Source organism: Falco punctatus (assembly GCF_963210335.1).
Source record: "Falco punctatus genome assembly, chromosome: 18".
In the NCBI taxonomy this organism is placed as follows: Eukaryota; Metazoa; Chordata; class Aves; order Falconiformes; family Falconidae; genus Falco; species Falco punctatus.
In genome coordinates this window covers 3529247-3554496 of record NC_137598.1, presented here as the reverse complement: position 1 = coordinate 3554496, position 25250 = coordinate 3529247, and the positions used below count along the sequence as shown (strand labels likewise).

General features: G+C 61.9%; 1 protein-coding gene across 3 annotated transcripts in view; it reads left to right on the top strand.

The window, feature by feature from the left end:
• Positions 1–25250, top strand: part of LRP1 (LDL receptor related protein 1) — an 89435-nt gene that overhangs the window by 25626 nt on the left and 38559 nt on the right. For all 3 annotated transcript variants that reach the window (XM_080369073.1, XM_080369072.1, XM_080369071.1), the window contains 15 exons: positions 1409–1528; positions 2363–2491; positions 2759–3022; positions 16615–16777; positions 18546–18768; positions 19069–19258; positions 20546–20689; positions 21051–21287; positions 21871–22051; positions 22393–22615; positions 22845–23034; positions 23483–23608; positions 24252–24392; positions 24694–24819; positions 25075–25191. In XM_080369073.1, the coding sequence (XP_080225199.1) occupies positions 1409–1528; positions 2363–2491; positions 2759–3022; positions 16615–16777; positions 18546–18768; positions 19069–19258; positions 20546–20689; positions 21051–21287; positions 21871–22051; positions 22393–22615; positions 22845–23034; positions 23483–23608; positions 24252–24392; positions 24694–24819; positions 25075–25191 (2574 nt within the window). The remainder of the gene's footprint in view (positions 1–1408; positions 1529–2362; positions 2492–2758; positions 3023–16614; positions 16778–18545; positions 18769–19068; positions 19259–20545; positions 20690–21050; positions 21288–21870; positions 22052–22392; positions 22616–22844; positions 23035–23482; positions 23609–24251; positions 24393–24693; positions 24820–25074; positions 25192–25250) is intronic.

The window sequence follows — 25250 nt, the reverse complement described above, 5'->3', positions numbered from 1 at the left end:
CTGAAGCAGGGTCTGATTTTTCACAGCTGGGCAGCACGTGACCCGCGCGCACGAGGCAAGAGCTGGCCCCGTGTCGGGACAGTTGCTGCTCGCAGGTTTGGGCACGCGGGGGATGTCAGCCCCGGTGGTGTCGGATGCTGGGGTCCTCCCTGCCCGCCGGCTGGCTGCCCCGGGGTGCCATTTCCCCACAGCTGGTTGCCAGCCCCCACCTGCCGCTGCCCCGGGCTTGGGGAGGTGACTTGTCCCCCCCGCTCGCTCCCTCTGTGTGGGCAGGTTTGTCCCTCATGTCGGGGTGCCGGGGAGACACCGCAGCCGACATCTGCCAAAACTCCCCCCATCGTCCTCCTCCTGCAGACCCGGCACTCTCGGGAGGGGGGGTTTCTTTTTTGGGGATGCGTGTGGTGCTTTAGCTGAGAGATAAGAATCTGAAATGAATATCTGGGTCTGCCAAAGCTGATAAACAGCTCAGCTGGGCCCTGCCTGGCTTATTAAATATGGTTCCACGTGCGAGGAGCAGGATTTGCTCAGTGCCTGGGTGCTGCTCCCCCGTCAGCCCCAGCTGCAGAGGGGCACATGGAAAGTGCTGGAAGGTTTTGGTTTGGAGAGGCTGGTGGCCGCGCAGCTGCCGTTTCCCCTCTGCCGGCAGATTTGCTGGGACCCAGTTCGATGCCCTCCGAGCACCCAAATGACTGGGTTGGGCAGGGTGAGGAGGGGACGGGAGAAAATAAAGCCCAGCATAAACCAACCCCCCACCAAAGGGCTGACAGCGTGTCCTTCAGCAGTTGCTCAATGGCCTCGGTGAAGTTGGGGGCTGCTGCTGTGTGCCAGCGGAGCGAGGCGGGCAGCCCTGGCCTCCCCCCGCGCAGGTGGGGGCTTTATTGGTGCTTTTTACGACCGCGAATGGAGATGAAGGTGCAGGAGGTGCTGAGCCAGGAGACCACATCTCTGGTCCCAGCTTCGCCCTGGGCTAGCCAACCCTGACCTTGACCTTGACCCTGACCCTGGGGCTGGGGCTGTGCCCCCTCTGCAGGGGGATGGGCTCTCCTGTGCGCCTGGCAGCTGGCTGCCTGCCCGAGCGCTCCTCCGCTGCCCGCACCACAGCATCTCTGGCGCAGAGTGGTCCCCGGGCAAGTAACACGGAGAGAACGTGGCTGAGAAGCTCGCCCTGAAGTCTGTCTGGGATCCGTGTCCATTACGGCCCCCCCTTCCTCCTCTGAGGGTCTCCATCCTTCCCTCCCCACCACGGAGCAGGGGACAGCGTGGAGGCCCCCAGCAAAGCCTGCTGGGGTGCCTGGGGGTCCCCGTCACCCAGTGCTGGGGCTCAGGCATCCACCCCTGTTCCTCACCCGAGCGTCCCTGCTCACACGTCGGTGATGGCCTTTCTCCTTGGTCTTCCCTGTCTCCTCAGAACAATTAGCAAACTGCACGGCCCTGGCCTGCCAGCACCACTGCGTGCCGACGCTGAGCGGACCAGCCTGCTACTGCAACAACTCCTTCCAGCTGGCCCAGGACAGGAGGAGCTGCAAAGGTCGGTACCGGTACGGAGCGCAGCGGGCAGAGCCGTCGTGGTGCCCTGCGGCCAGAGGGACCTGGGGGCTCGGCAGACCCTGACCTTCAGGGGGGAACACGGGGGGCTGAGGGGATGGGATGGGGCTCTGCCTCCCCGCTGCTGGCGTGGATGCAGCTCCTGAAAGCCCGAGCACGGAATATCGGGAGGGAGTAAAGGGCTTTGCCTTTGTGCGCGGAGTCGGGGGCCATTGCCAGGCTTGTACGTGCTCCCAGCGCCTGCGCCCCGGCGAGGATGCTGGAAAATGGGAGAGGGTCGGTGAGCAGCGATCAGAGCGGTGCCATGCCTGGGAACAAGTCTGGAAGTGAGAGATTGCGGCGGCTCCGGCTCTTTCATTTATCTGAGCAAAGGTGAAAGGCGCCTTTATCAGCTCCTGCACGCACCTCTGGGGGCAAGAGCTCCCCAGCGGAGACTGCTCTCTCATCTGGCAGAAGAAAGAGCAGCGTGCAAGGCAGGGCTTTGGGCGCGAAAGATTAGAGAAATTCAGACTGGAAATTTAGGCGCAGGTTTTGCAGAGAGCGGGGGAGGGCAGCGGATAATTAGGCCTTGAAAAGGCTCAGCTGGGAGGCAGGGATTGTCCCTTTGCTGCCTCGCTGCTGATGCTGGAGCAGAAAGCGGGGGGCTACCCGCAGGTGTTGTGGGGTGACGCTGGCCAGGTATTCCTCTGGGGGCTGGGGATCGTCTCCTCCCCTGCAGCTCTGCCTTGGAACAAAGGCTCCCCCCTTTTCTCCCTCTTAAGGCAGCGAAGGAGAGATGCTGGCTGGTCCAAACCCTGGGGTTTGCCTTCTTTTCCAGACTTTGATGAATGCACCGTCTACGGGACCTGCAGCCAGACGTGCACCAACACGGAGGGCTCCTACACGTGCAGCTGCGTAGAAGGATACCTCCTGCAGCCTGATAACAGATCCTGCAAGGCCAAGAATGGTGAGATCCTTGACAGGACGAGCATATGGCTTCTGGGCAGCTCTGCAAACCGTGGCCTCCTGCCCTATGTGTAGCCTTGCCCCTGGGTCTTCCCATCAGGGTGCTCTCCCCTGGGGACTGTCCTACCTCCTTGCCCATGCTGGGCTGCACGTCACGGTCTTGTTCTCGCCGGAGCAGGAGGGCCGGGCCGCAGGCTGACACAGCATCGCCGCCACGAGCGTTGGGTGCTGTGCCATGACCACCCTTCTCCCCTCCTTCCCCCGCCAGAGCCTGTGGACCGCCCTCCCGTGCTGCTCATCGCCAACTCCCAGAACATCCTGGCCACCTACCTGAGCGGAGCCCCTGTGCCCAACATCACCCCCACCAGTGCCAAGCAGACCACAGCCATGGACTTCAACTACATTGAAGACACGGTGTGCTGGGTTCACGTGGGCGACAGCCCCGCACAGACCATCCTCAAGTGTGCCAAGATCCCCAACCTGAAGGGCTTCGTGGAAGAGCGCTCCATCAACATCTCCCTCAGCCTACACCGTGAGTGCATACTCCCCTTCGGACCTTGTCCTCACTTAAATGGTTCCTCCTCCTGGTTCCTGCTCCCCCCAGTCCCCATTTTCCCTGCGACAGCCTGAGCATCCCCAGCCAGCGGTGGGTGAAGCAGGGGTGTATTTTGGCAGGAGGTGGCTTTCCACGGGGCCAGGCACCGAGGCTTCAGCGCAAACGTAGCTTTTGGCTTTCCTTTTCCTTCCCTCCTATTACTTCTTGCCAGTTTCGTGATTTCTTTGCACATGAGGGAAAACAATCCAGCGAGGAGCGGAGAGGGTACCTGCGTAGCGTGTTGGGGGACAGCAGTTCTTGTTGCTTCCTCGTGGTTTTCGCCCGCTGTTCCTCTGGCCCAGCCAAACGTCGGTCCCCACCCCAAGCAGTGACTGAGAACGAAACCCCCCGACCAAAAAGTGCCTCCTGTGGGGCGGCTGCCTGAGTCACCGGCGTGAGTGGCAGATGCTGGTTTTATTCTGCTTGTGTCTTCCCAGCCATAATGAGTGTGGTTACAGCTCTGCCTCCTGTACGGGCTTGCTGGTCCCAGTTCAGCAGTCAGAACAGGAAGGAGAGTTACTTGCTGGGATTTTGGTGCTCTTTGACTCGAGCCCGTGCCCATGCCTGCTCTCCTGAGAGCCTCTGCCCGGTGAGGGGTCCCGGCAGAAGCCGTGGGCTTCCAGGCACCTTTCTTGGGTGCTGCTGCAGGTGCAGGGCGGTGGGGTTGGTGAGATCCCCCTGAGAGGGGAGGTTGGGGGGTGCCGTAGCCGTACAGCCAGGATGTGGGAAACCGCTCCCAGCGTTGTCGCTGATTTGCAACCTTGAAACCAGAGACCCAGTCAGTCGGGGTGGGACTGGGGGCACCTGGGATTTGCAGTGCGTTTCCGTCAGGTTTTGCAACCTTCTGCTTCCCTGGCATCATCCTCCTGAAGTTGGGGGTGCTCCCAGGAGAGACTCTGCGGTGCCTGAAGCCAGAGGGATCCCCTCCTTTCCCGGCGACGCGGGTGTTACGGGATGAGCAACAGCTAACCTGGCGAATTAGATGAACATGTATGAACTGATCTTTGCAAATGAGCAAAGGTCTCAGGTGGATTGTGGCGCCGAGGGCGTTTCTCTGCCGAGGGCGATGTCACGGTGCCCGGCTGCCGAGGGGGACCCGGCTGAAGCACGGGGTGCAAGCGGGGGACCCGCAGGCCCCTGCCGCCCCTCGGGCTGCGCTGGCGCTGGGGCTCGGCAGGCTCTGGCCGCTGTGCCCTGCCGAGGGTGTGTGCAGCGTGGTTAATTTGAGCTTGCAATGTGTATTTTTAGGGCAGTGTGTATTTTTAGGGAGAGGCCTCACCCTTTGCTCTTGCAGGCGATAGCCTGAAATTAGGCAGGACAGGGCTCGGCTCTGCTCTCCCCTCCCCCCCCGATGGTTTAAGGGGGTCCCCGCTTCTATGTGCTCCTTCTGGCTCCTCTCCTGAGGCTTCCTGGGGCTGAGTTTGGCCTCCCAGTGGCTCACCGGGGGGGCAGACCCCAGCATCGTGTAAAAAGCTCAGGCTGCGCACTTGTCACCAGCGCAGGTTTAATGGGATTTCCACCGCCGAGGCTGTGGGTCACATGTGGCGCGTGAGCAGAGAGCTGCAGGACGGCCCGGGGGGCTGTGGAACCGCTGGGTCTGGGGGAGGCTTCAGGCTGTTCCCGAGGTCAGCCCGGCCACCTTTCCGCAGGGGGTCCCCACACTGTGAGGGTCCCCAGCTCTCCGGGTGCCCTCGGCCGGCTGCGGGTGCAGCAGCGGCAGGGCTCGGCGACCCGGCTCTGGCGCGGCGGTGGCTGTGGCAGGGGCAACCGTGGTGATGGGGAATCAGAGCAGGGTCAGGACCTGCAGCACTGACCGCGGCCCCGCGGCGGTACCCGGATGAGGTTGTCAGCCTGGCCGGCTTTTGGGGTGGTGCCTTGGGCTGCTCCAGCAAGTTAATCTGAGACAGGACCTTTTAATTGTGTTCAGGACAGGAAAGGAACCCGTAATAAAGAGCATGTTCGAGTCCAGACAAGAAAAAGGTGCCGTGCCTTGCTCAGCCTCCTGATGGGTTGCGATAGCTCCGGGTGGGAAGAAGGGAATCCAGCTGACCTGGGTGGGAAAGCACCTGCCCTTGCCCCGGGATGAGGGAGCAGCCGCATCCCCAGGGAGGGGGGGACCGGCGGCTCCTGCGTGCTCCCGGCTGCTGCTGGGTGCTGGCTGCTTGCAGGGGAGCTGCGGTGGGGTCCCACCTCCATCGGCGGTGGGGTCCCTCCTCCTGTGTGGAGCACGAAACAGCCTTGGGTGTGGGCTGCGGAGCACAAGCGCGTGCTCGGCTCTGATTTTTCAGCTCCAGAGGTGGGCTGGTGGTGTGGATGTGCCATCAGCCTCCTGGCCTGCGGACTGCGCCCTGGTGGGTACGTGCTGCCTGGACAGCTGCGCGTCGCCTGCAAGCGCTGCATTAGTAATAACAACGCAATGCACCTCGGAAGGAGCGAGAACATGGCTCCGGCATCTCTCCCAGCAGATCTTCCTCCTGGCCAGGGAGGGTGTGATGAAGGACCTCCATTAACCCCCTCCATTAACCGGCTCTGAGCTGCCGCTTCTGCCCTCCCTTGGGTTCGATGGTGGAGACTTGCGGTAGGGGCACATCTCAGCGGTGCCGCAGGTGCTGTTCGTGGCAGGTTGCGGGGCAGAGGGGGTGGGAGCAGGGCTGCCCCCCCCCCCCAAACTGCTTGTTGGCTGCGTGGCGCCAGTTGCTTTTTATTCCCGTTTGCCCAGGGAATGGTCCTTACCCAGCTTTGCTGCACGCTCCCGGCAGGCTGCGTGCCTTCCCCTGGTCACCGTGGGTTGGTGACACGCGGGGAAATGTCCTCGCAGGGTTTGTCCGTGAGCACAAACGAGTTGGAGACATGAGTTTCCTCCCGCCCGGGATCCGGTGCTGGGGGTTGTGATGACGAGATAATGTCACTCCCTCGCTTCTCTCTGTCAGGACACTGGAGAGACCTGTGAATCCAATTAGTGGTTTCCCTCTTTATTTGCTTCTTTATGGCATTATCTGCTAACAGCAGGAGTCAGGCTTCCCTGGTGCCTGCTGCTAATGGGGCTTGAGTTGGCATCTGATGGGGGAAGACTGATGCTGAAGAGCTGGAAATTAGCAGCCCCCAGCTGTCAGGGGTAGGTCTGGGCTGGTGAGATGTCACAGCCCAGCTCTGATAGCAGCTCTGCTTCCCTGCCTTTCTGTCCCCACTCCCTTCCTGCAGAGAGATTAGTGTCACTTGTGTTGTGGGAGATGTGTTAAATGAATGCTATTAACAGGGCTTGGCAAGACCCACGGTACCCTGAAGCTTTGCTTTTCCCCTGGTCCTTGCACTACTAAACCCTTTTCTCTACCCTCAGCCTTGAGTACCGATGCACTTTTTTCATGGTGCCTGTCCCTTGGTTCCCAAACAACGTGCTGCCCATGGACATTTTTCACAGGCAGTGATTTTCTCCGTTGATCTGAGCTGGCTGGTCCCCCACCCCCAGGTCTTTTTCCAGGGACACACTAAAAAGCAGAGGCTGGTGAAGTCTTCCATCTATTTCTGTTATAAAAATCCACCTCATGTTGGAATTGAATTATTTCTCTCCGCCATCAGTCGGAGCCAGCTGCGGTGGCTGGGAAGCCCTGGGCACCTCTCTGGCACAGAGGTGATGGGGGGACGCGTGGGGCACGGTGCCGGTGGCCGTGGCAGCTCCTGGCGAGTGCTGGGGACGGGGGACTCGGAGGTGGCACCTTCCCACCCAGCACCCGGAGCTTGGCTTCCCTTGGGACGGCTCCCTGGCTGCTGAGCGCCTGCTGGAGCGCCCACCGGGCTCAGCCCCGTCAGGAGGACAGGACACGAGCGTGCGTGCGGCGGTGCCGGGGGGGCTCGTCCTTCCTGCCAACACTGAGTTGCAACAAGGGGAACTTGTCTCGTCCTTCCTCCCTTCCCGCTCTCCCTCTCCTCTGCTCCGTGTGAAAATCCAGCGCTGTTCCTGACCGGGGAGGATCCTGGCAGGCATCGCACATCCGCTCGTGCTCAAGGACAGACAGGCGTGTGCCTGCGTGGGGGGAGCGCCATGCTCCGGAGTGCGCCCAGGCTCGGCTCCCCCGGCACCCGGCGCCTGCTCCGGAGCAGCTGAGCGTCGCTCAGGCGGGTTCCCCGGGAGCCCCCCAGCCCCTGTCAGCCCAGACCCCTCCAGCCCCAGCCTTGCCACCCGCGAGGGGCTGGGGACAGCTGGTGCCCAGGGCAGGTTTTGCTCTGAAGTGACAGCGCTCGCGTGCAGGCGTGAAGGAGGGGGGAGCCCTGCCGGTGCCTGGCAGGGGGCTGCTGCCGGTCCCTGCGGACCCACCTTGCTCAGCCGCTAATCCCTGACCTCCGGGGATTTCTGATCCCGTGGGTTTTCTCAACCAGATTCCAACCGCCACGTGTTTCCCCGAGACAATGTCCTCATTTGTTTGGAGTTGGGCTTCCAAAGAATTCCAAAGCAAAACAACACACCAAAAAAAATAATGATTTTTTTTTTTTTTTTTTTTTTTTTAAATCTGCTTCCAGGGCCTTGTGCTGCTCAGCCTTCCCGGCTGGGTAGCTCGTGGCTTGGCACTGCCCGGCCAAAGGGGCAGAGGTGGGGGTACAGTGCAGGTCCTGCCGGGATGCTGCCGCTCCCTGTGCCGGGTCCTGGCTGGGGTGGCAGTTGTCTTGATTATACCTGTCCTGCCGCCATCTCTGCTAAGATGGTTTGTGCAAAAAGCTTGCTGCATCCCAGGGCCCACCCGGAGACCTCCGTCCCCCAGCTCTGCTGGCCACCCAGCTCGACCTGCTGCCCGTGCCCCCTCGTCCCGGGGCTGCAGCTGGGGGGGCGCGTGGCCGGCTGCAGCTCCTTGGTCGAGCCCCTGCGCCCTGCCTCCCACCCCAGGGCTGGGACAGGGAAGGGCGAGGGAAGCAACGGTCAGATCTGTGTGACCTTCAGCAGGATTTGTGCCCCTCTCCTCCCCCAGGTGACACGCAAGGTGGTGACACTCCCCCGCAGCGTGCACAGGGGGCTCGGGGGGGGGTGTGGGGTGAGGGCGGCTCGGTGTGCAGCCCTGCCAGGAGCCCTCCTTAAGAGGACACCGTTAATTGGCAGCAGGTTGACCCCTCGCCAGCTGCTTCTCGGCCTCCCCGGCATTTGTGCAAGCGCTGCGGTGGCAGCTCCAGTGCCGTGTCACCCGGTGATACTCGGCTTTCAGGAAAGGGCAGGAGCCCTTTGCTTTTACTGTGGAAAAATACCGGAGAACATGTGTCAGGAGACCGAGCCCTGGGTTTCTCAGTGGGTCTCCTGCCCTGTTCCCCTTCTCTTTCTCTTTCTTTTTCCCCCTTTTTCAGCCGACTCGTGACTTTTTGCACAGTCAGAACCAGCAGCTCCACCGTGCCAGGGTTTGTTTTGCTGAATGCGTTTATTGTGCTGGAAGGTCACTGGTGCCAGTGCTGCTAATTCCTGGCCCCAGCAGCCCAGGTGCCCGGAGCGCTGGTGTTCTCCTGGCGCAGGGCGATGGCTGCAGGTTTGGCGATGTCCCCCTGGCAGTGCCGGAGCCAGGGCTGCTGGTGTGGGGACTGTGGCCGGCTCCCAGGCGGAGCGGGCAGGAATGTCAGCTGCGCGGCGGGACGTGTGCAGGGCTGCTGGGAAAGGGCTGTGGAGGTTCCTTGATTTATTATTTCTTGTTTTAAGGTTTGTTGTTTTCTTTTTCTTTTATAAAACAAGCCCCCAGGATGGGGTTTGAAGTATCAGGACATTTGATCCCGAGTGCATTATAAACCCTAAACGATAGCAATCTGGCCATTATTAAAATACCTTGCTGGGCAGCATCTATCTAAACAAGCATGTCTAGGAGGTTGTTTTCATTGACTCCATTTCAGCCCTGTTACTTGTAATGACCTGTCCTGCTGCCAATAAGCAGAGGAGCTGTAGGGTTTGGGACAAATGGATTTCAGGGAGACGTTGCTCTGCAGAGGAATCCAAGTACATTTCTTTCCCCACTTTGCATGGAAAGCTATTTTTCTTCCTTGCTGCCTCACCCTAGCCAAGAAAGAGGCTCCAATGTGAACTTACTTGGCAAGAAAGCAGGATGATTGGTAATTTCATCTGCTGATTCCTTTCTCTTTTTTTTTTTTTTTTTTGGCTTTTTTTTTTTTTTTAACTGTTTACGACTGTTCTTGTAGCAGTGACGCATGAGAGCAAGGGATGGGTGCAGCGCGTCTGGGGCCAGTGTGCTCACACCAGCTCATCAGCTCTTTGTGTTGGAGGAGACTACGGCTGTGATGATTTTAATCGGGCTGTTAATGAAGTGCCTGCTGGTCTTTGTTCAGCCTGGAGGCAGATCTGCTGCAGACGCTGGGGAAAATGCTCAGGACCACTCTGGCTCTGCCCAGCCCCTCTGGCTTTATTTCCCCTTGGTGTTTCGCCACATGTAGGACAGGGATAAAGCCCCTAAGGGGGACTGAGACCCCCCCGGAGCAGAGTGAGCCGGCCTGGGATGGTTTTGCTGAGTGGTCCAAGGGCGGCAGCATCCCCGTGCCAGGAGGGGTTGTGCCGGGAGGGGATGGCTCTGCGGTGCTTGGGCTTGCCCAGACCTGCTGCCCGAGCTGCCATCTCCCTTCCTTGTGGCCACCCCAACCCCCCAGGCTGCGATGGCGAGTGGGGAAGGGTCTTCTCTGCTTCTCCCTTCCCAGGAGGGAGAAGCCCTGTGCACTCCCCCCATCCGCGGCAGGAGCTGGTCCCCTCCGTGTCCCTCTGGCCAGCCCCGAGGCATCGAGCGTGGGGAAGCCTGGAGCGTGGGGCAAGCTGCTTCCCGTCTTGCTGGGGACAAAAGGGTGAAGTTAATGTCCTGAGTAACTGGGATCCTCCTGTGCGCGGGGCTGGGTTTGATTTCGGACGGACAGGAGCGTGTTTATCCCTGCCCGTATCTGTCCGTCTGTCCCGCGCCGCCTCCTGTGCTCGTGCCGGGTTCACTTCGCTGCGGCTGAGCCCTGCTAGGATCCTTTCTGCCCCGACCGGCCCCATTTTCACTTTCTTGTCCCCTCGCCCCTCAAAATCATCCCAACAACTGTTCTCTGGGTTCCTGTTGAGCCTGTGTCTCTCTCCTCTCACCCAGAAGGAAGCCAAGCGCCCTGTCCCTCTGTCGGCCTCTGCTGAATATTTTTGCCCGTGGAATGGTCTCATTAAGGCAGAGTAATTAGCGGTCCCTTGGCTGCCCTCCACGCAGCTGAGATGGAGCTCGTTCCATCTCTGTTCCTGCTCTTCCCACCTCCGGTGCTGCAGCTGGGCTCGCGCGGGGTTGCTGTGGGGCTGAGCCTGGCCGTGGGGAGGGGGCGCGTTTGGGACCCGGGGGGGGGGGGGAGGCACAAGCTGTCTGGCAGGAGGGTGACAAAATGCTGCCCAGTGCGTCCCCCCTCCCCGGGGGGCTGGGGGCCGAGCCAGTCGGGGCTGTGCCCGGGGCCGGAGCGGTGCCGGTGGTCCCTGAGCGTTTCCCTTAGGACGTGGCTGCGCTGCAGGGGGCAGGGGGTGAGGGGTGGGCCCCTGGGGGTCCGGGCAGCCCAGGGCTCCCTGGGGAAGGGCGATGCTCTGGCATCTTTTCCATTAACTGCCAGTCGCTCTGCCTGTCCCCAGGGATGGCCAGGCTGGGGCTTCCCTCCCACAGCAGCCCAGTGGCCGGGGGGGCTGCGCAGCCCCGGGGGGGTGGTTTTACCTCCCAGGGAGTCCCTGGCTTGTGCGGACGTGGGGGTGTGTGTGTGTGGAGGCCACAAGGATCCTTCCCAGCACCGAGTCAGGCGTCCTGGACGTGGGCCACCGGCTTCCGCCCAGCGGTTCCCTCCTCTGAGCTGAGCGGCTTGACAGAGGGGGGGTTTAAATTTATTTTATTTTTTAACCTGGTTTTCTAAGGAAACAAGGCTGACGTGATGGTGGTGGCTGTGCCTGCCGCTGTCTGTCCTGTCCACAGCCCCCTGCTCACCATCTCGGAGCCAGCAGCGAGGCTGGAGGTGGTGGCTCCTGGCACAAGGAGGGGTCTGTCCTGGGAGCGGGGCAGGGGGGGCTGCGGCGGACCCTGGAGGGGCACAGGGTGCCTCTCTGTCCCACGGCTGCCACCCTTCAGGGCTGGAGTTTGTCTTCCTGCCTGTCCTGTTAACATACTTCTAATTAAGGAAAATTGTCCCCAGGAGCAGTGTTTATCCATGGAGCATGTTGCCATTACAGAGACGGTCTTGTTCTCCGGGGGAGAGGATGTCTGCGGAGGGAAGAGACAGAAATTCCTCCAGATTATGGTATTATGTAAATGTATCAAACGGATCATTCCCTATAAAAAGGAAAGTAGGAAACCAATGTATTTGAGAAGCCCTGGGGACTGCATTCCTGACGAGCCTCTGTTCCTCTTCTGGAGGCGTTTTAGAACCGAAACATTCGGCAACTTTTCCAAGTGTTTTTTTTCCGCAGGAGCCGCGTGTCGTTGGCTCTCCTGGCGCTGCAGGACATGCAGTGTGGCTGCCCGCCTGGGCTTCTGGCTGGGTGGCAAGTCGGGCACGGCCCCCCTCGCACCCCGGGCTCTGACTCGCAGGAGTTTTGCAGGGAGCTGAATGTGCGTCTGAATGATGAGACAAGATCTTTGGTATTGTCAAAATGAATTGTGTTTGTTTAGAGTGAAAACCCAGTAGTTTCTTCCTTTGGTATATCTTCTGTTTCATCCATCTGTAGTAAAGCAGAATACTTTAAGGAAAAGGGAATCTAACAATTCCATAGGAGGATGCGGCGCTGACTGCCTCGGGAGGTGGCTCTCCGGGTGGCTTCTCTGCATCCAATGCGATGCCGACAAGCAATTTCGGTGCTTGGGCCGTGGGCTGCAGAGTTGCCCGTGTGTGTTTCTCCGAAGCCCATCACTGCGGCCCAAATGTCTGCTGGCTGGGGTTTGTTTAAGTCTGATCTGCTGTAGCTGCAGCAAAAGATGTGGGCTGTTCTTAGTAGGTGCACGTGGACATAAATATACTTTATTGAGAAACAACACGCAAGCGTCAGCAGCGGAGCTCGGTCCAGCTCTTTTATCTCTTCCATGTGGCTGGGGCAAGGGTGAAGATGCACCTCAGCAGAACAGGGGGTAGGGACCCCTGATGAGGGAGCTCTGCGCCTGGTGTTGGAGGTGGGGATGTTTTCAGCTGCTTCAAAGGGGGCAGTCCTGCAAGGAGCATTCCCGGGACCTCTCCTGACCGGTCCTGCTCCGGACACCCCACAGGGAGCGTTCCCTTTAGGAGCAGTTGAGAGGTGGGGTTTCTTCCAGACTGCTGCAGTGTAGAGGGCTTCTTTCCAGGCTCTTTGCACCTTCACCACTACAGGTGGTTTCTCTTCTTCCACGCGTAACTGTGGAGGAGTCAGGGTGAGCTGCTGAGCTGCACACATCTTCATTGCAGCTGTTTCAGAACTGTGTCGAAATCCGTGTTTTAGTCTGAGAGAAGATTGCGCGTTTCCTTCCTCCTTGTGTCAGGCCACAATTGATGCATTCGCAGACTGCACAACAACTGATTCATGCAGAGGAAAGTTATGTGCTGGGTCAGCAAAGCTCGTTCCCCAAAAATCCCACAGCCTTGCGGTGCTTGACTGGTCGTGGGGTAAATCAGACGCTCCGCGGCTCGGGTTAAGGGAGGGAGAACCTCTGGCCGGTGGACACCCGTTGAGTTGATGACCCACTTGCATCAAGGAGCGATTTGCGCGGGACAAGATGCTCCCGGCCCCATTGAGCGCAGGGTGCGATTGGAACTGGGGAGGGGGAAGGTTATTGCTGACAGTGCCTGGGAAAGGCTTGTGAGAGTTGACGGGGCTAAGAACTTCTTGAGTGGAGGCTAGATGCTTCTGCTGCCCCTTGGGGCAGTTGCTTTCCCTGGGTGTGCCCTGGTAGCGCCGTGACAGGTCTCAGCCCCGTGTCGGGGGAGTCTGGGCTGGAAGGGACACATTGGAGCCTTCTCCAGCCAGCTGGCGCCAGCAGTGGCTCCTCACGGCCCCGGAGGCTCTTCAGCCTCTGCCGCTGGAGCCCATGAGGAGGAGAAGGGAAACCCCAAGCACGGTGCTACATCGATGATTTTGTGGCAGGGACTTCAGCAAGAGCTTGGTTCTCGGTTCGCTCTGTTCGTGTTGAGCGTGAAACCAGGAAACATCTGTGCGGGGTGGGTTTCGGAGTTTGCTGAAGTTGCCAGCCCGCCCTTGTTGAGCAACATGTCACTTGCACGCTGATGAACTTCTTGGTGCTCCCTCTCCCCTCTGTCCTCCCTCCGCCTGCTCTCTCCCCACGCGGGTGGCAGTGGCCGCAGCCCATGCGGCCGGCGCTCTTTGTGGGCAGTGCCTCTGAGAGGGCCGGCTGGCACGGACCGCGGCTCGCCAGCCTGCCGGGGTCGGTTGGCTTCTTCCAGGAAGAGCCTTTCAAGTTGACATTCCCTGTCCTCTGGCCCCACAAGCTCGTGTTCAAACACTAGCAAACAAACAAATCTTGGGAAATGAGCACTGCATGTTGCGATTGCTTGCAACGCCCAGCCATGGTTGAGCAAGGAGGAAGGCTTGGGATGGGAATCGGTGGGAAGGGTGCGCTCGCCAGCCGGCCCCCCTCCCCCGCTGGGAGCTGTGGGCAGGAGGGGGGTGGTCGCTGCCCCCCGGCTTCTTCCTTCCGTGCGAGTAGTTCACAGGACCCGTGTGTGCCTGGGGATGGGCTGGACCCTGCTGTGTCCTTACGTGTGTCTTGTCGGTCACGGGTGGCCATGGCCCACCTTCCCCAGGCTGGGGGGCCGCCCGCGCCCGGCGGGGGGAGGCTGCATCCCTCACTCCTCACCTCTCCCAAAGTCGAATGGTGAGCGGGGGGAGAGCTCTCTGCGAGCTTGTGCGAGGGGTTAAAAATAGACGTTTGCTAAATTAGCTTCCACTGAAAGTTCAAGAGGAAATCCAGGTTTAGCTGGGGCTACAAGAAAGAGCTGAAAATAATAATAATAATAATCATCATAATAAAAACTGATTCCTGTGAAGGAGGGGGGGAGGATGGCGAGCAGGGAGAGAAGGAGCAAGCTGAAAAACAAAAGCCTTTGAGGAGGGTAATGCTTTCCAGCTGCAAAAATACAGCCTGGGAGAAGAGCAAGTGCTTGCGTCACCCCCAGCTCCCTGGCCCAGCACTGCCCCGCTTGGAGCTGGGGCCTGGCCAGGAGACCCCCGGAGGATGGGGACCCTCCGACAGGGAGAGGTGACGGTCACGGAGCCGGCGTGAGGCAAGCTGCGGGCCCCAGGAGGCGAGCACTGGGAACCTGTAGCTTGTTTTGGCAGTTTTCCCTTTTGATTCCTGTGTAGCCCTCAAGTGCCGTGTTGGGGAGCATCCTCCCCGTCAGAGCTGCTGGCCACAGCTTTGGCTCAGCGGGATGTGGCCAGTGAGGTGGCAGCGGCCCCGTGACGCTGGGGGCTTTGGTGGAGAGTGACGGGAAAGGAGGACCGAGGTGTGGGCGAGTGCCGGTGATGGGCGATGGCTGGGACCCTTCGGGAGGGAGGCAGCGAGGAAAAGCCGAAGCCCATGGCCGGGGGTCTGCACCCCAGTGCGGGGTCGAGGGCCTCCACGCCGTCCCGCTGGGCGCTCCCCGTCCGCCCCTGCTTGGATCGTTCCTCTGGTCCTGTGACTCTGACTCAGCCCCGCAGGCGCCAGCCAAGACCTGCTTTTTTGGGGAATTCTTGCACATCTCTGTGCTGAAGCATTTCTCGCCCAGGCAGGGCTGCGCGCGTGTGCGTGGCTCTGCCGCCCCCTCCCCTTGTCGGGGGGGGGGGGGGGGGGGCGGGAATTGGGGCCGGGGGGTGCAGCAGGGAGGGAGGATGGGCACCGGTCCAGGCACCGTGACTCAGGCAGCCCCATCTCGGAGGCAGAGCATGGCCCTCGCCTGCCCCCCGCCACCCCCACGCACCTTTTTAGGTGCTTTCTGCTCAGCACAAAAACCTTTCTCCAGCAGGCACCCTTGGGGGGTGCGGGGGTCTGGGTAGGACCAGGAGCCCCAACTTTGCCCTGGCCCCACCGCCAGCTCTGGCACGTTGGGCAGCACAGCGGGAGCCCTGCGCGGGCCTTCAGCATCGGCCAGTTTGGTGCTAATTCCTCGGCTCTGGCAATTTCCACTTGTTTTTAGGAGATGCGTCGCCCTGGGTGGTGGCTGCAGGCGCCGCGGCATCGCCCTTCTGGAGGGGGGGGCCGCTGGTCACCAGCTGGCCATCACCGCCGGCAGGACATCCCTGTCGCTGGGGCCACGTGTGAGCGAGCTGGCCTGGGTGACCCGGGGACGCTTGGGCTTCGGGTCTGTGCTCGGACAGGGCCCCCCCAAGCCACCGAGTGCTCATCATGGGGTCCCATCAAAACCCAGGCAGCGCTTCGTGGTGCTGCAGCAGGGAAGAGCTTGATACCATCAGGCCGAATTCTGCGAGCAGGGGGAGCGCGGGGCGTGCAAAACGTCCTGGCTTGATTCATGTTTTCCCTCCCTCTGTGCTCCTGAGTTTCTGCGCTGGTTAATAATTCAGTGGTGTCTGGCCCTGCTCCGCCGGGGCTGTCTGGGTCCCGGTGTCCTCAGGGTGGTCGGGCTGCGGGGCTGCTGCTGCTCCCGTCCCTGCTCTCCTGCTCTGCCTTGCCCGTGCTGGCCGTGACGCTGGGCCGTGGTGCCGGCACTGCAGTGCTGCCGTGTCGGCGCGGGGTCCCGGGGGTGGTGCGGGGTCCCGGGGGCACTCGCCAAAAGGACAGACCTCCAGAGCACTTGGCACCTCCCCGAACCCGTGGGTGCTGCAGCCCCTCACCCCGGCCTTTGGCCTGGGGCTGGCAGGCGAGGGGCAGCTGGGCAGTGCTGTGCGCTGACCTGGTTGCAAGGAAAGAATTCGGGTGCGTTGGGTTTATCCGATTTAACGGGCTTTCACTGGTTTAATTAAACACTTCAACGCTGCGTGCCGGATGCTGCCTCTCACCTGCTCCAGGGCTCGGGGTGCCCCTGCAGCTCTGCATTAGCGCTGCCCGGGCTGCCTTGCCCTAGCTGGGCTCTGCTGCAGCCCTCGGCTGCTGCGGTCCCTCCTGGTGCTGCCGTGATGGGGGCTTTGTGGACCTTTGCCATCCTGATGCTGCAGTTTGAGCCCCTTCCGTGCTGCTGGGCTCCCCAGGTGCTGGCTTTGCCACCTCCAGTGCCCACCTCGCAGAGCCGTCCCTCTGCTTGGGCTGGTGTTCCCGTGGGATGCTTTCCCGGCTGTGCGTGATGTCTCCAGCACCACCCTCCTGCAGCTGGGCTGCCTGGGGGGTGGCGGGTCCCCTCTCCCTCGGGAGGAGAGGATGGGGTGCAGCGTCGATGGGTGCTGGGTGACCAGGGCCAGGTCCCCGGTGCAGTGCAGGTGGCGGCTCCTTCGTGGCTCACGTGGCCTTCCTCACTCCCCAGCTACGTTTGTGCTTGAGATGCCCGGTGGGTGGGCTGGGACGTGGCCGGAGAACCCGTGCACAGGCACACAAAGGGCTGTGGCTCCCTCGCTCCCTGCCTAACCTCTCCTACCTCCTTCTCCCACGGCCTAGATGTGGAGCAAATGGCTATTGACTGGCTCACGGGCAACTTCTACTTCGTGGATGACATCGATGACAGGATCTTTGTCTGCAACAAGAATGGAGTCACCTGCGTCACGCTGCTGGACCTGGAGCTGTACAACCCCAAGGGCATAGCGCTGGACCCAGCCATGGGGTAAGAGTCCTGCCTGGGGGTGGGAGGGCTCAGCATCGCTGCCTGGACCTGCGACACCGGCGTGGGGAGGTGGAACAAGCCAGGAGGGTCCAGGTCGGGTGCTGCGGCGGGGATGCTGCTGGAGAAGCGACTCGCCTGCCCGCAAAGGGCCCCCTCAGCGATGAGTGAATCACAGCATTTTCTCTCCCTCAGCGGAGGCTGGCGCCATGTGCTGTAGGGCAGTCGTGGCAGCAGCATTTTAAGCAGCCCGCTGGTACAGGCCCCTTTTGGAGGAGATGAAGGTTTGGTCCTCGGGCATGAGTCAGGGCAGCCCGAGCCTCTGCTCACCTGCACGGCGCTGGGGTGGGAGCAGAGCCGGACCGGTGCAGCGCTGGGGAGCATCAGCGTCTGAACCTGGGTCTTCTAACAAACTGTTCTTGGTGACAGCTGGCAAGCATGTGGCTGTGGGTCTGGTGGGGTCTCCTGTGCCTGCGTGCCCATGTCCAGGAGCCGCTCTGCAGGGGCCCATCCTGCTCCGCCCGCCCTGGGCAGCAGCTTTGCTGGCGCTCGGTCCTGTGGGACAGGCCTGGCCAGGCTCAGGACAAGCTGCTGCTTCCAGCGTGTGGCTGCGTGGTTGCAGCTTTGCGCTGGATTTTGGGAACTGAAACAGTCAGATACTTGCACGGATCGAGCAGGTCCCCTTGTGCCTATTTTTACGGGGTGGTGCAGTCAGATGGGCGACTCTCAGACCCTCATCAAGCCTTTTGCAAAATCCTGCGCACGGGGAAGCTGGGATGGTGACTCATCGGAACAGCTCGGAGTGTGTGTGGGTGGCAGCTGCTGGATCCCGGGCATGGGGAGCCGGCGTGGCTGAGGCTGCAGCGGGCAGAGCAGAGCGGCGTGGCGGATCCCACTGGGCACGTTCTGCAAGCGCGGTCCGGCCACAGGGCACGCGTGCAAGGAAGGTCCTGCTGCCTGGTGGGGCAGTCAGTCAGCGTGCGAGCACGGTCTACCTAACCCGACGGTGCACTCCGTCCAAGGGCGCTCACCTGAGCGTCCCAGTGAAACCAGTAAAAGGGACATCTCCCCCCTCACCTGCTGCTTTTCAGATGGGTGCTTTTTTCCTTGCCCGGATGCAGAGAGCTGATGTTATTGAGCAGAAGATCTGAAATATTTCTTATATAAAAATAAATACCGCATAGCAGCCTGGAGGGGGACTCCGGCCTCCAAAAGGGAAGGTGCAGACAGGCCCCATGGGCGACTGAGTTAAGTTCTCTTGGGTGCCGCAGCAGAGACCCAGCACAGCCCAGGTGCTCGGGGCAGCGGTGCTGAGCCCCAGCTCTGGGCTGTGCCTTGCTGGGATGTGCTGTGCCAGGAGCTGCCGCCGCAGGCAGGACAGCTGTCAGGCACATGGCACGCGGGCAGGTGCGTCAGGTTGTGTCTTAACATGTCAGCTGGTGGAGGGCCCTGGACCTCTTCCTGGTGACACCAGCAAATCTGGGTTCAAGCTTTTGTCAGCCTGATTCATGCCAGGGTTGCTGCGGCGCCTCTGAGCTCCCGTTGTGGCCGTGCCGGGCAGCAGGTGCAGGCAGGTGCTGCCAGCTCTTGGCACAGCTGGGCCGTGCAGCCAAGCAAGGCTGCGGTGGACCCCAGCCACCCCCGTGCCCGCAGCGGCAAGCCCGTGTCTGCAGGCGTGAGCACGCACCCTCTGTCCACTTGCATCCTCCCTCTCTCCGGGCTGGATGTGACCTCCAGGCTCTGAGCTCCTGCATTTGCCCTTCTCACGCAGCAAAGTGTTCTTCACCGACTACGGGCAGATCCCCAAGGTGGAGCGCTGCGACATGGATGGGCAGAACCGCACCAAGCTGGTGGACAGCAAGATCGTCTTCCCCCATGGCATCACCTTGGACTTGGTGAACCGGCTGGTGTACTGGGCTGATGCCTACCTGGACTATATTGAGGTGGTGGACTACGAAGGCAAGAACAGACATACCATCATCCAGGGCATCCTGGTGAGTGGGTCCAGAGGGAGGTCAGGGTCGGGGGGGCCTTACGGCAGTGTGCTGGAGGCATGTCTGAGCTTGGTCTGCTGGGGGGCACTGGTCCGCGGGCTTGGCTTTGCCAGTCCAGCAAAGGAAAGGTGCGAGCTGCTGAGCACCAGCCGGTCCTGCAGCATCGAGCCCGATCTCGTGCCCTAAATGAAGTGGGGGTGGGATGAGGGGCCGGGAGCGGGGGCTTCGCACGCCTCGGAACCAGGGGTTTCGTGTGTCTCCTCCTAAATTCCTTGTGGACGCCTGCATGGTGCCTTCCAGATTGAACACCTCTACGGGCTAACCGTCTTCGAGAACTACCTCTATGCCACCAACTCTGACAACGCCAACGCTCAGCAGAAAACCAGCGTCATCCGGGTCAACCGCTTCAACAGCACCGAGTACCAGGTGGTGACGCGGGTGGACAAGGGAGGAGCGCTGCACATCTACCACCAACGGCGCCAGCCCACAGGTGGGACCCCGGCCTGGGAAAAGCAGCTTCTTGCATCCCAACGGCTGGGTGGGGGTGGGGACAGGCTGCACCTTCTGAATTCCCTCCCCTAATGGGGCCAGACGCCCAGCACAGCACGTGCCCTGGAGCCTCCTGCAGCCCCGAGGAGCCGTGCTCAACCCGATTGCCCCTGGTTCACCCCCTCCCCGTGAGCTCCGTGCCCCTGGCAGGGGGGTAGTAGCAGAGCTGGTGGCATTGCCAGAGCCAGCCCGGGGTGCTGAGTGCTTGGGCAGGCCAAAACGTGCCGGCCCAGGGACAGGGACAGATGAGCAGCTGCCCAGCTGTGGTCCGCAGGGACTCCTGCAGCTGCTGCCCTGCTGGCAGTGCTCCTTGGCTGGGGGCTCGGGTGGGATTCCTGCTCCCCCAGCAGTGGGGAGATGGCCTCTCCGGGCTGCTGAGCACCCTGGGGTGCCCCGGCCCCTGCTCTCACTCCGTCTCCTCCTGGAAGAGCTGTGGCAGCTGTCCCCGTGAGCTGGGCAGCTGTGCCACGTGGCTGATCGATCACGTCTCGCCAGCAAGTGCAAGGACGTTGGAGCAGATGTGGCATCTTGAAATATTAATGGATCCCTCTCGCGGTGCCCACGCGCTCTCAGTCCCCGCTGCCTGTGTGTTCCCCCTTCAGCTGGGGCTGCGTGCTCCCGGGCACCAAGGGATTTCAAAGGAGTTGAAAGGCTTCAGAGCTGAGCGGTCCCCTCCCCACGTCTGTCCCTGTCTGCCTGCTCCACCCCCAGCACCTTCCTGCAGTTAATCAGTTTACACGTTTAAAATCCTCTTAGTGTCTGCAGCCTGCTTGGCATTTTCCAGAATGTAAAATTAATGAGGAGATTTCTAAGGGGTGCGATTAAGGGGGCTCATCCTGCCAGCGCTGTCAGCGCAGTGGCCGGGCAGTCCCGCTCTCACCGTGGCTTGGGAGGGGTGGGCTGCCAGGACAGAGGCAGCGTGGCCCAGTGACCGTGGTGGTGGGCTGGTTTCTGCTCCACAGTGATCCTTGGTTCCGTGCAGCTCCTTTCCCCATCTCTGTGTTGTCCGTCCCGTGCAGTGCTCAGCCCCTGGCCGACTGGCTGAGATCCCGGGGGAAGGGCCCCCCCCCTAAACCCTGGAGAGCCGTGGCCAGGCCGGCAGCACCCCTGAGACCGTCTCCGCATCCCTGCCTGTGCTGCCTGGTGGACACGGAGCTGTGGCCGGGCAGGACATCCCCGTGCTGCCCTGGGTGCCTGCGGCCGCTGCAGCTCCTGCTCTCTGTTGCAGTGAGGAGCCATGCCTGCGAGTCCGACCAGTTCGGCAAGCCGGGAGGCTGCTCCGATATCTGCCTCCTCGGGAACAGCCACAAGACCCGAACCTGCCGGTGCCGCTCCGGGTTCAGCCTGGGCAGCGATGGGAAGTCCTGCAAAAGTGAGTCCTGCCCCCCCACCCCGGAGAGATGTGGGAGGGGGCGTTCTGGATCAGAGGGACCGGGGTGAGCAGCGGCACTTGTGCCGGCCGGGGGGGTACACACGGGCAGGGGTGAGCAGAGCGGTTCAGTTCCTTCCCTGCTGGGTGCGGACCCCGAGTTCCTCCCTGGCCGAAGCTGCGGGCTGCCCACTGGGCTCTGCGTCCCCGCGGACCTGTGGGGTGCGGGGACAGGTTGCTGCCTCCTCCTGGCCTCTGGGTCGTAGCTGTGCCCCCACGAAAGCCCCAGTGACACGTGTGTTGGGCTGCCCACCCCCAGCGCTGCCCTGTGCTGGTGGTGATGGCTCTTGCCGTCTCCCTGCAGAGCCCGAGCACGAGCTGTTCCTGGTGTACGGGAAGGGGCGTCCGGGCATCATCCGCGGCATGGACATGGGGGCCAAGGTGCCGGATGAGCACATGATCCCCATCGAGAACCTCATGAACCCCCGAGCACTGGACTTCCACGCTGAGACTGGCTTCATCTACTTTGCTGACACCACCAGCTACCTCATCGGGCGCCAGAAGATCGATGGCACGGAGCGAGAGACCATCCTGAAGGACGGTGCGTGGCCGAGAGGCCCAGCCTGGTCCCTCCCCAGTGCCCCCAGTTAGCCCCCAGGAGCCAGCAGCAAGGGCCGTCAGTGCTTCTGTCCTCTCCCCTGCAGCTTTGACCCTTAAAACTCAGGTTTTAAGCTGCTGTTTGGGTTTATCTGTAGACTGCTATTGAGATGGGCACAGAGCTCGTGCCCCAGCAGAGGTGGGAGATGGACCCCTGTCCCCCTCCTGCCCGAGCTGGCCCACCCCGATCTGTCAGGTGGGAGGAGGAGGGAAGGATGGGGAATCCTCAGTCAGGGTCCCTGGGGCTCAGTGCCGCGGCCAGTGCATCCCCACGCTGCCAGCGAGGATGTTTGTGCTGCCTCAGGCTGAACCAGCCAAGGATGCTCCAGAATTTGGCTTTTTCCAGCCCAGACTCCCTGTGGCTGCCCGCGCAGGGGCTGGGGGGGTCCGTCATCCCTGTCGGTTTGAGTGGGGATCGGGTGGTGCTGAATGTGCTGTGGATCGTATGGGGCTGTCGCTTCCACTTCTCGTCTTCCCGCTGCCGCGCAGCCCTGGTGACGAGCACCCGCTCCTGCTTTTCCCCAAAGGCATCCACAACGTGGAAGGGATCGCTGTGGACTGGATGGGGAACAACCTATACTGGACAGATGACGGCCCCAAAAAGACCATCAGCGTGGCTCGGCTGGAGAAGGCCGCCCAGACGCGAAAGACGCTGATCGAGGGGAAGATGACCCACCCGCGTGCGATTGTGGTGGACCCCCTGAACGGGTGCGGGGGCTGAGCGCGGGGGGCTGGCTCGTGGGAGGGCATGGTTGGGTCTCCAGCTCTGCGTGGTGGTCGCTGCATCACTGAGCGTTCGTGGTGGATCCCGGGCTGTGACAGCGGGGCCAGGCAGCGGCACCAGCTCTGTGCGGCCGTTTCAGCCTGGGTTCGGTGGCCGGGGTGGCCGTCGGGCTGCTGCCTTGGGCTGGGACCGCGGTGCAGGGCAGCAGGACCGGCCGCTGCTTTGTGTCCACCGCTCTGCGGGCAGCTGGAGAGCTCGCGCCTGGGCTGGTGGAGGCTCCGAGCCCACCTTGTCTGTGTCTGTAACAGCTTCTCCTCTGTGGCAGGTGGATGTACTGGACGGACTGGGAGGAGGATCCCAAGGACAGCAAGAGGGGCAAGATTGAGAGAGCCTGGATGGACGGTTCCAATCGCAATGTCTTCATCACCTCCAAGACTGTCCTGTGGCCCAACGGGTTGAGCCTGGACATCCCGGCCAAGATCCTTTACTGGGTGGATGCTTTCTATGACCGCATCGAGATGGTCTATCTCAACGGCACCGAGCGGAAGGCAAGTGGAGGCCCCGCGGGCTCTCGGGCACTGATCACCCCACAGCCTCAGCTGGCTGTGTCCTCTGCGGGTCTGCTCGGTGGGTGGCTGGCCACGTTCAGCCATGCTCCCCTGCCGCCTGTCCCCTCCTCTCCCCTTCCAATGTCCCTCGCCATGTCCCACCACGTGGGGTTTCCCTGGGCGCCAGTCCCAGCTAACGACGAGCCTCTCCTCCTCCCTGTGCCCACAGATCGTGTACGAGGGGCCTGAGCTGAATCACGCCTTCGGGCTGTGCCACTACAGCAACTTTCTCTTCTGGACCGAGTACCGCAGCGGCAGCATCTACCGCCTGGACCAGGCCTCCAAGGTGGTGAGCCTGCTGCGGAACGAGCGCCCGCCCATCTTCGAGATCCGGATGTACGACGCGCAGCAGCAGCAAGGTGCTGGGGCTGCCCCCGCAGGGGGACCTGCCATGCCTGAGGGGACGGGGGGCTGGATGAGGGATGGGACAGGGGGCTGGGGGCTGAGGAAGCGCCCTGCCTAAGCAGCCCCCCCACACCTCTTTTTGCTTTGTTTTGGCCGTATCCCTGCCCGTCTCTCCATCCCCATGCACCCTGCCTTTCTCTTGGTAAACGCTGCTGTCACCCACCCCCTGCCCTTCCAAACTTTCCTCCCTTTCTTTCCCTCCCTCCCTGCCTGCCAGGCTTTATGTCTCCTGAGGGGTCCCCCCTTCTGTAGCCTGATGAACTGGGGTCTCCAGCTGGGTTCCAGCTGTGGAGCCTGCTGAGGGAGCCCAGGGAGCTGGGGGAAGCCAGCAGCCCCCCCCGTGGGTCACCTGTGTTCCCTGAGTGCTGAAGCCCCCTCCTCACCCCTGCCCTGCCTCCGCAGTGGGCTCCAACAAGTGCCGTGTAAACAACGGCGGCTGCAGCAGCTTGTGCCTGGCCACCCCCCGGGGCCGTCAGTGCGCCTGTGCCGAGGACCAGATCCTGGGAACGGACTCCGTCACCTGCCAGGGTAGGCTGCCTTGGGTGAGCCCCCAGTGGGACCCCCCTTTTCCCAAGGGATGGGTGGGGACACGGCGTCTGCGGCCCCACACTGGCACAGCAGCAACGATGCCTCACGTGGTGGGGGGCTGCTCTGAGGAGGTGGGTGCTCCCTGCGCCTGTGGGACCCTGCAGTCAGGTGATGTTACTGGCTTTGGTTCCTCCTCTTGCATGGTGGCAGCAGGACAGCTGCTGGCCCGAGGAAGCGGGTCGGAATCCCTGGTGGGCATCGCTGTGTGTCTGCAGCCGTGGCTGATGCTGCCCACGCAGCCAGGGCAGGTTCACGCTGCTGCCAGGTGGGGAGAACCCCATTTGTGTGGGGACCTGGCCGGTACCGTGCTTCGCCAGTTAAATGGGAGAGGTGAAGCTCTGCCAGCACAGCCTGTGCCTGCAGGCTGAGCCAGGGTCTTTCCCCTCGATCGTGGGCTGCACCTTCTTTTTTTTGGGCTCAGGACCTGGTGCACGTGGGCACAAGTGTCTCTGTACGCTCTCAGGGCTGCTGGGCAGCCGCGTAGACATCCTGCCAGCCTGGGGACACAGGACCGTCCTCACCGCTGCCCTGCGCTTGGTCACTTGGTTAAAATCATCCCCTCCCTTTGCTTTTCCCTTGCCAGCCAACCCGTCCTACATCCCCCCTCCGCAGTGCCAGCCCGGGGAGTTTGCCTGCAAGAACAACCGCTGCATCCAGGAGCGCTGGAAATGCGACGGCGACAACGACTGCCTGGACAACAGTGACGAAGCCCCCGAGCTCTGCCGTGCGTAGCTGCCTCCTGCGTGGTGGGATGGGGGTTTACGTGTTCCTGGGGCAGGATCTGGGCTTCCCTGAGATGTGGGGCCAGCGGCTGGGCAGCTGGGAGCCCTGCGTGCCCTCCCCAGCTCTAGGAGGGGAGCAGACTCAAGCAGCTGAGGAGGGAAACGGGGATTAGGATCCTGGGTCCCCAGTTTGTCCGAGGCTCCCTGCCCTTTTCTGTCTCAGGTTTTCTCTCCACCAGTCGTTGAGGAAGAATGGGGGTGGGATGGAGAGGGGCAGGTCCTGAGCATGTGTCTCCCCTCCAGACCAGCACACCTGCCCCTCGGACCGTTTCAAGTGCAAGAACAACCGCTGCATCCCCAACCGCTGGCTCTGCGATGGGGACAACGACTGCGGGAACAATGAGGACGAGTCCAACTCCACCTGCTCAGGTGAGGAGCCTGCCTTGTCCCTGCGGGAACAGAGGGAGAGCTCGCCTTGCTGTGCTTAGCTGCAGCCTTCACCCTTCCCTGCGCGCTGCGGGGCTGAGGCCAAGGTTTCGGGGCCTCGCGCATCCCTGCTGCCCACCTTGCAGCCAGCTCTGCACCTGTGCCTCGCAGTAGCCCCGGGGGTTTGTTCCCTGCCTTCCCCCCAGCAAAGCGAGGCACTGCCCGCTACTAATGCTCTGTCTGTCTCTCCTGGGTCAGCTCGGACCTGCTCCCCCAACCAGTTCTCCTGTGCCAGTGGGCGCTGCATCCCCATCTCCTGGACGTGTGACCTGGACGATGACTGCGGGGACCGCTCCGACGAGTCTGCCTCATGCGGTGAGCTGGGGCGGGGAGCGCTGAGAGCACGGGGCTCCGTGGGGAGCACCGCTTCTCAC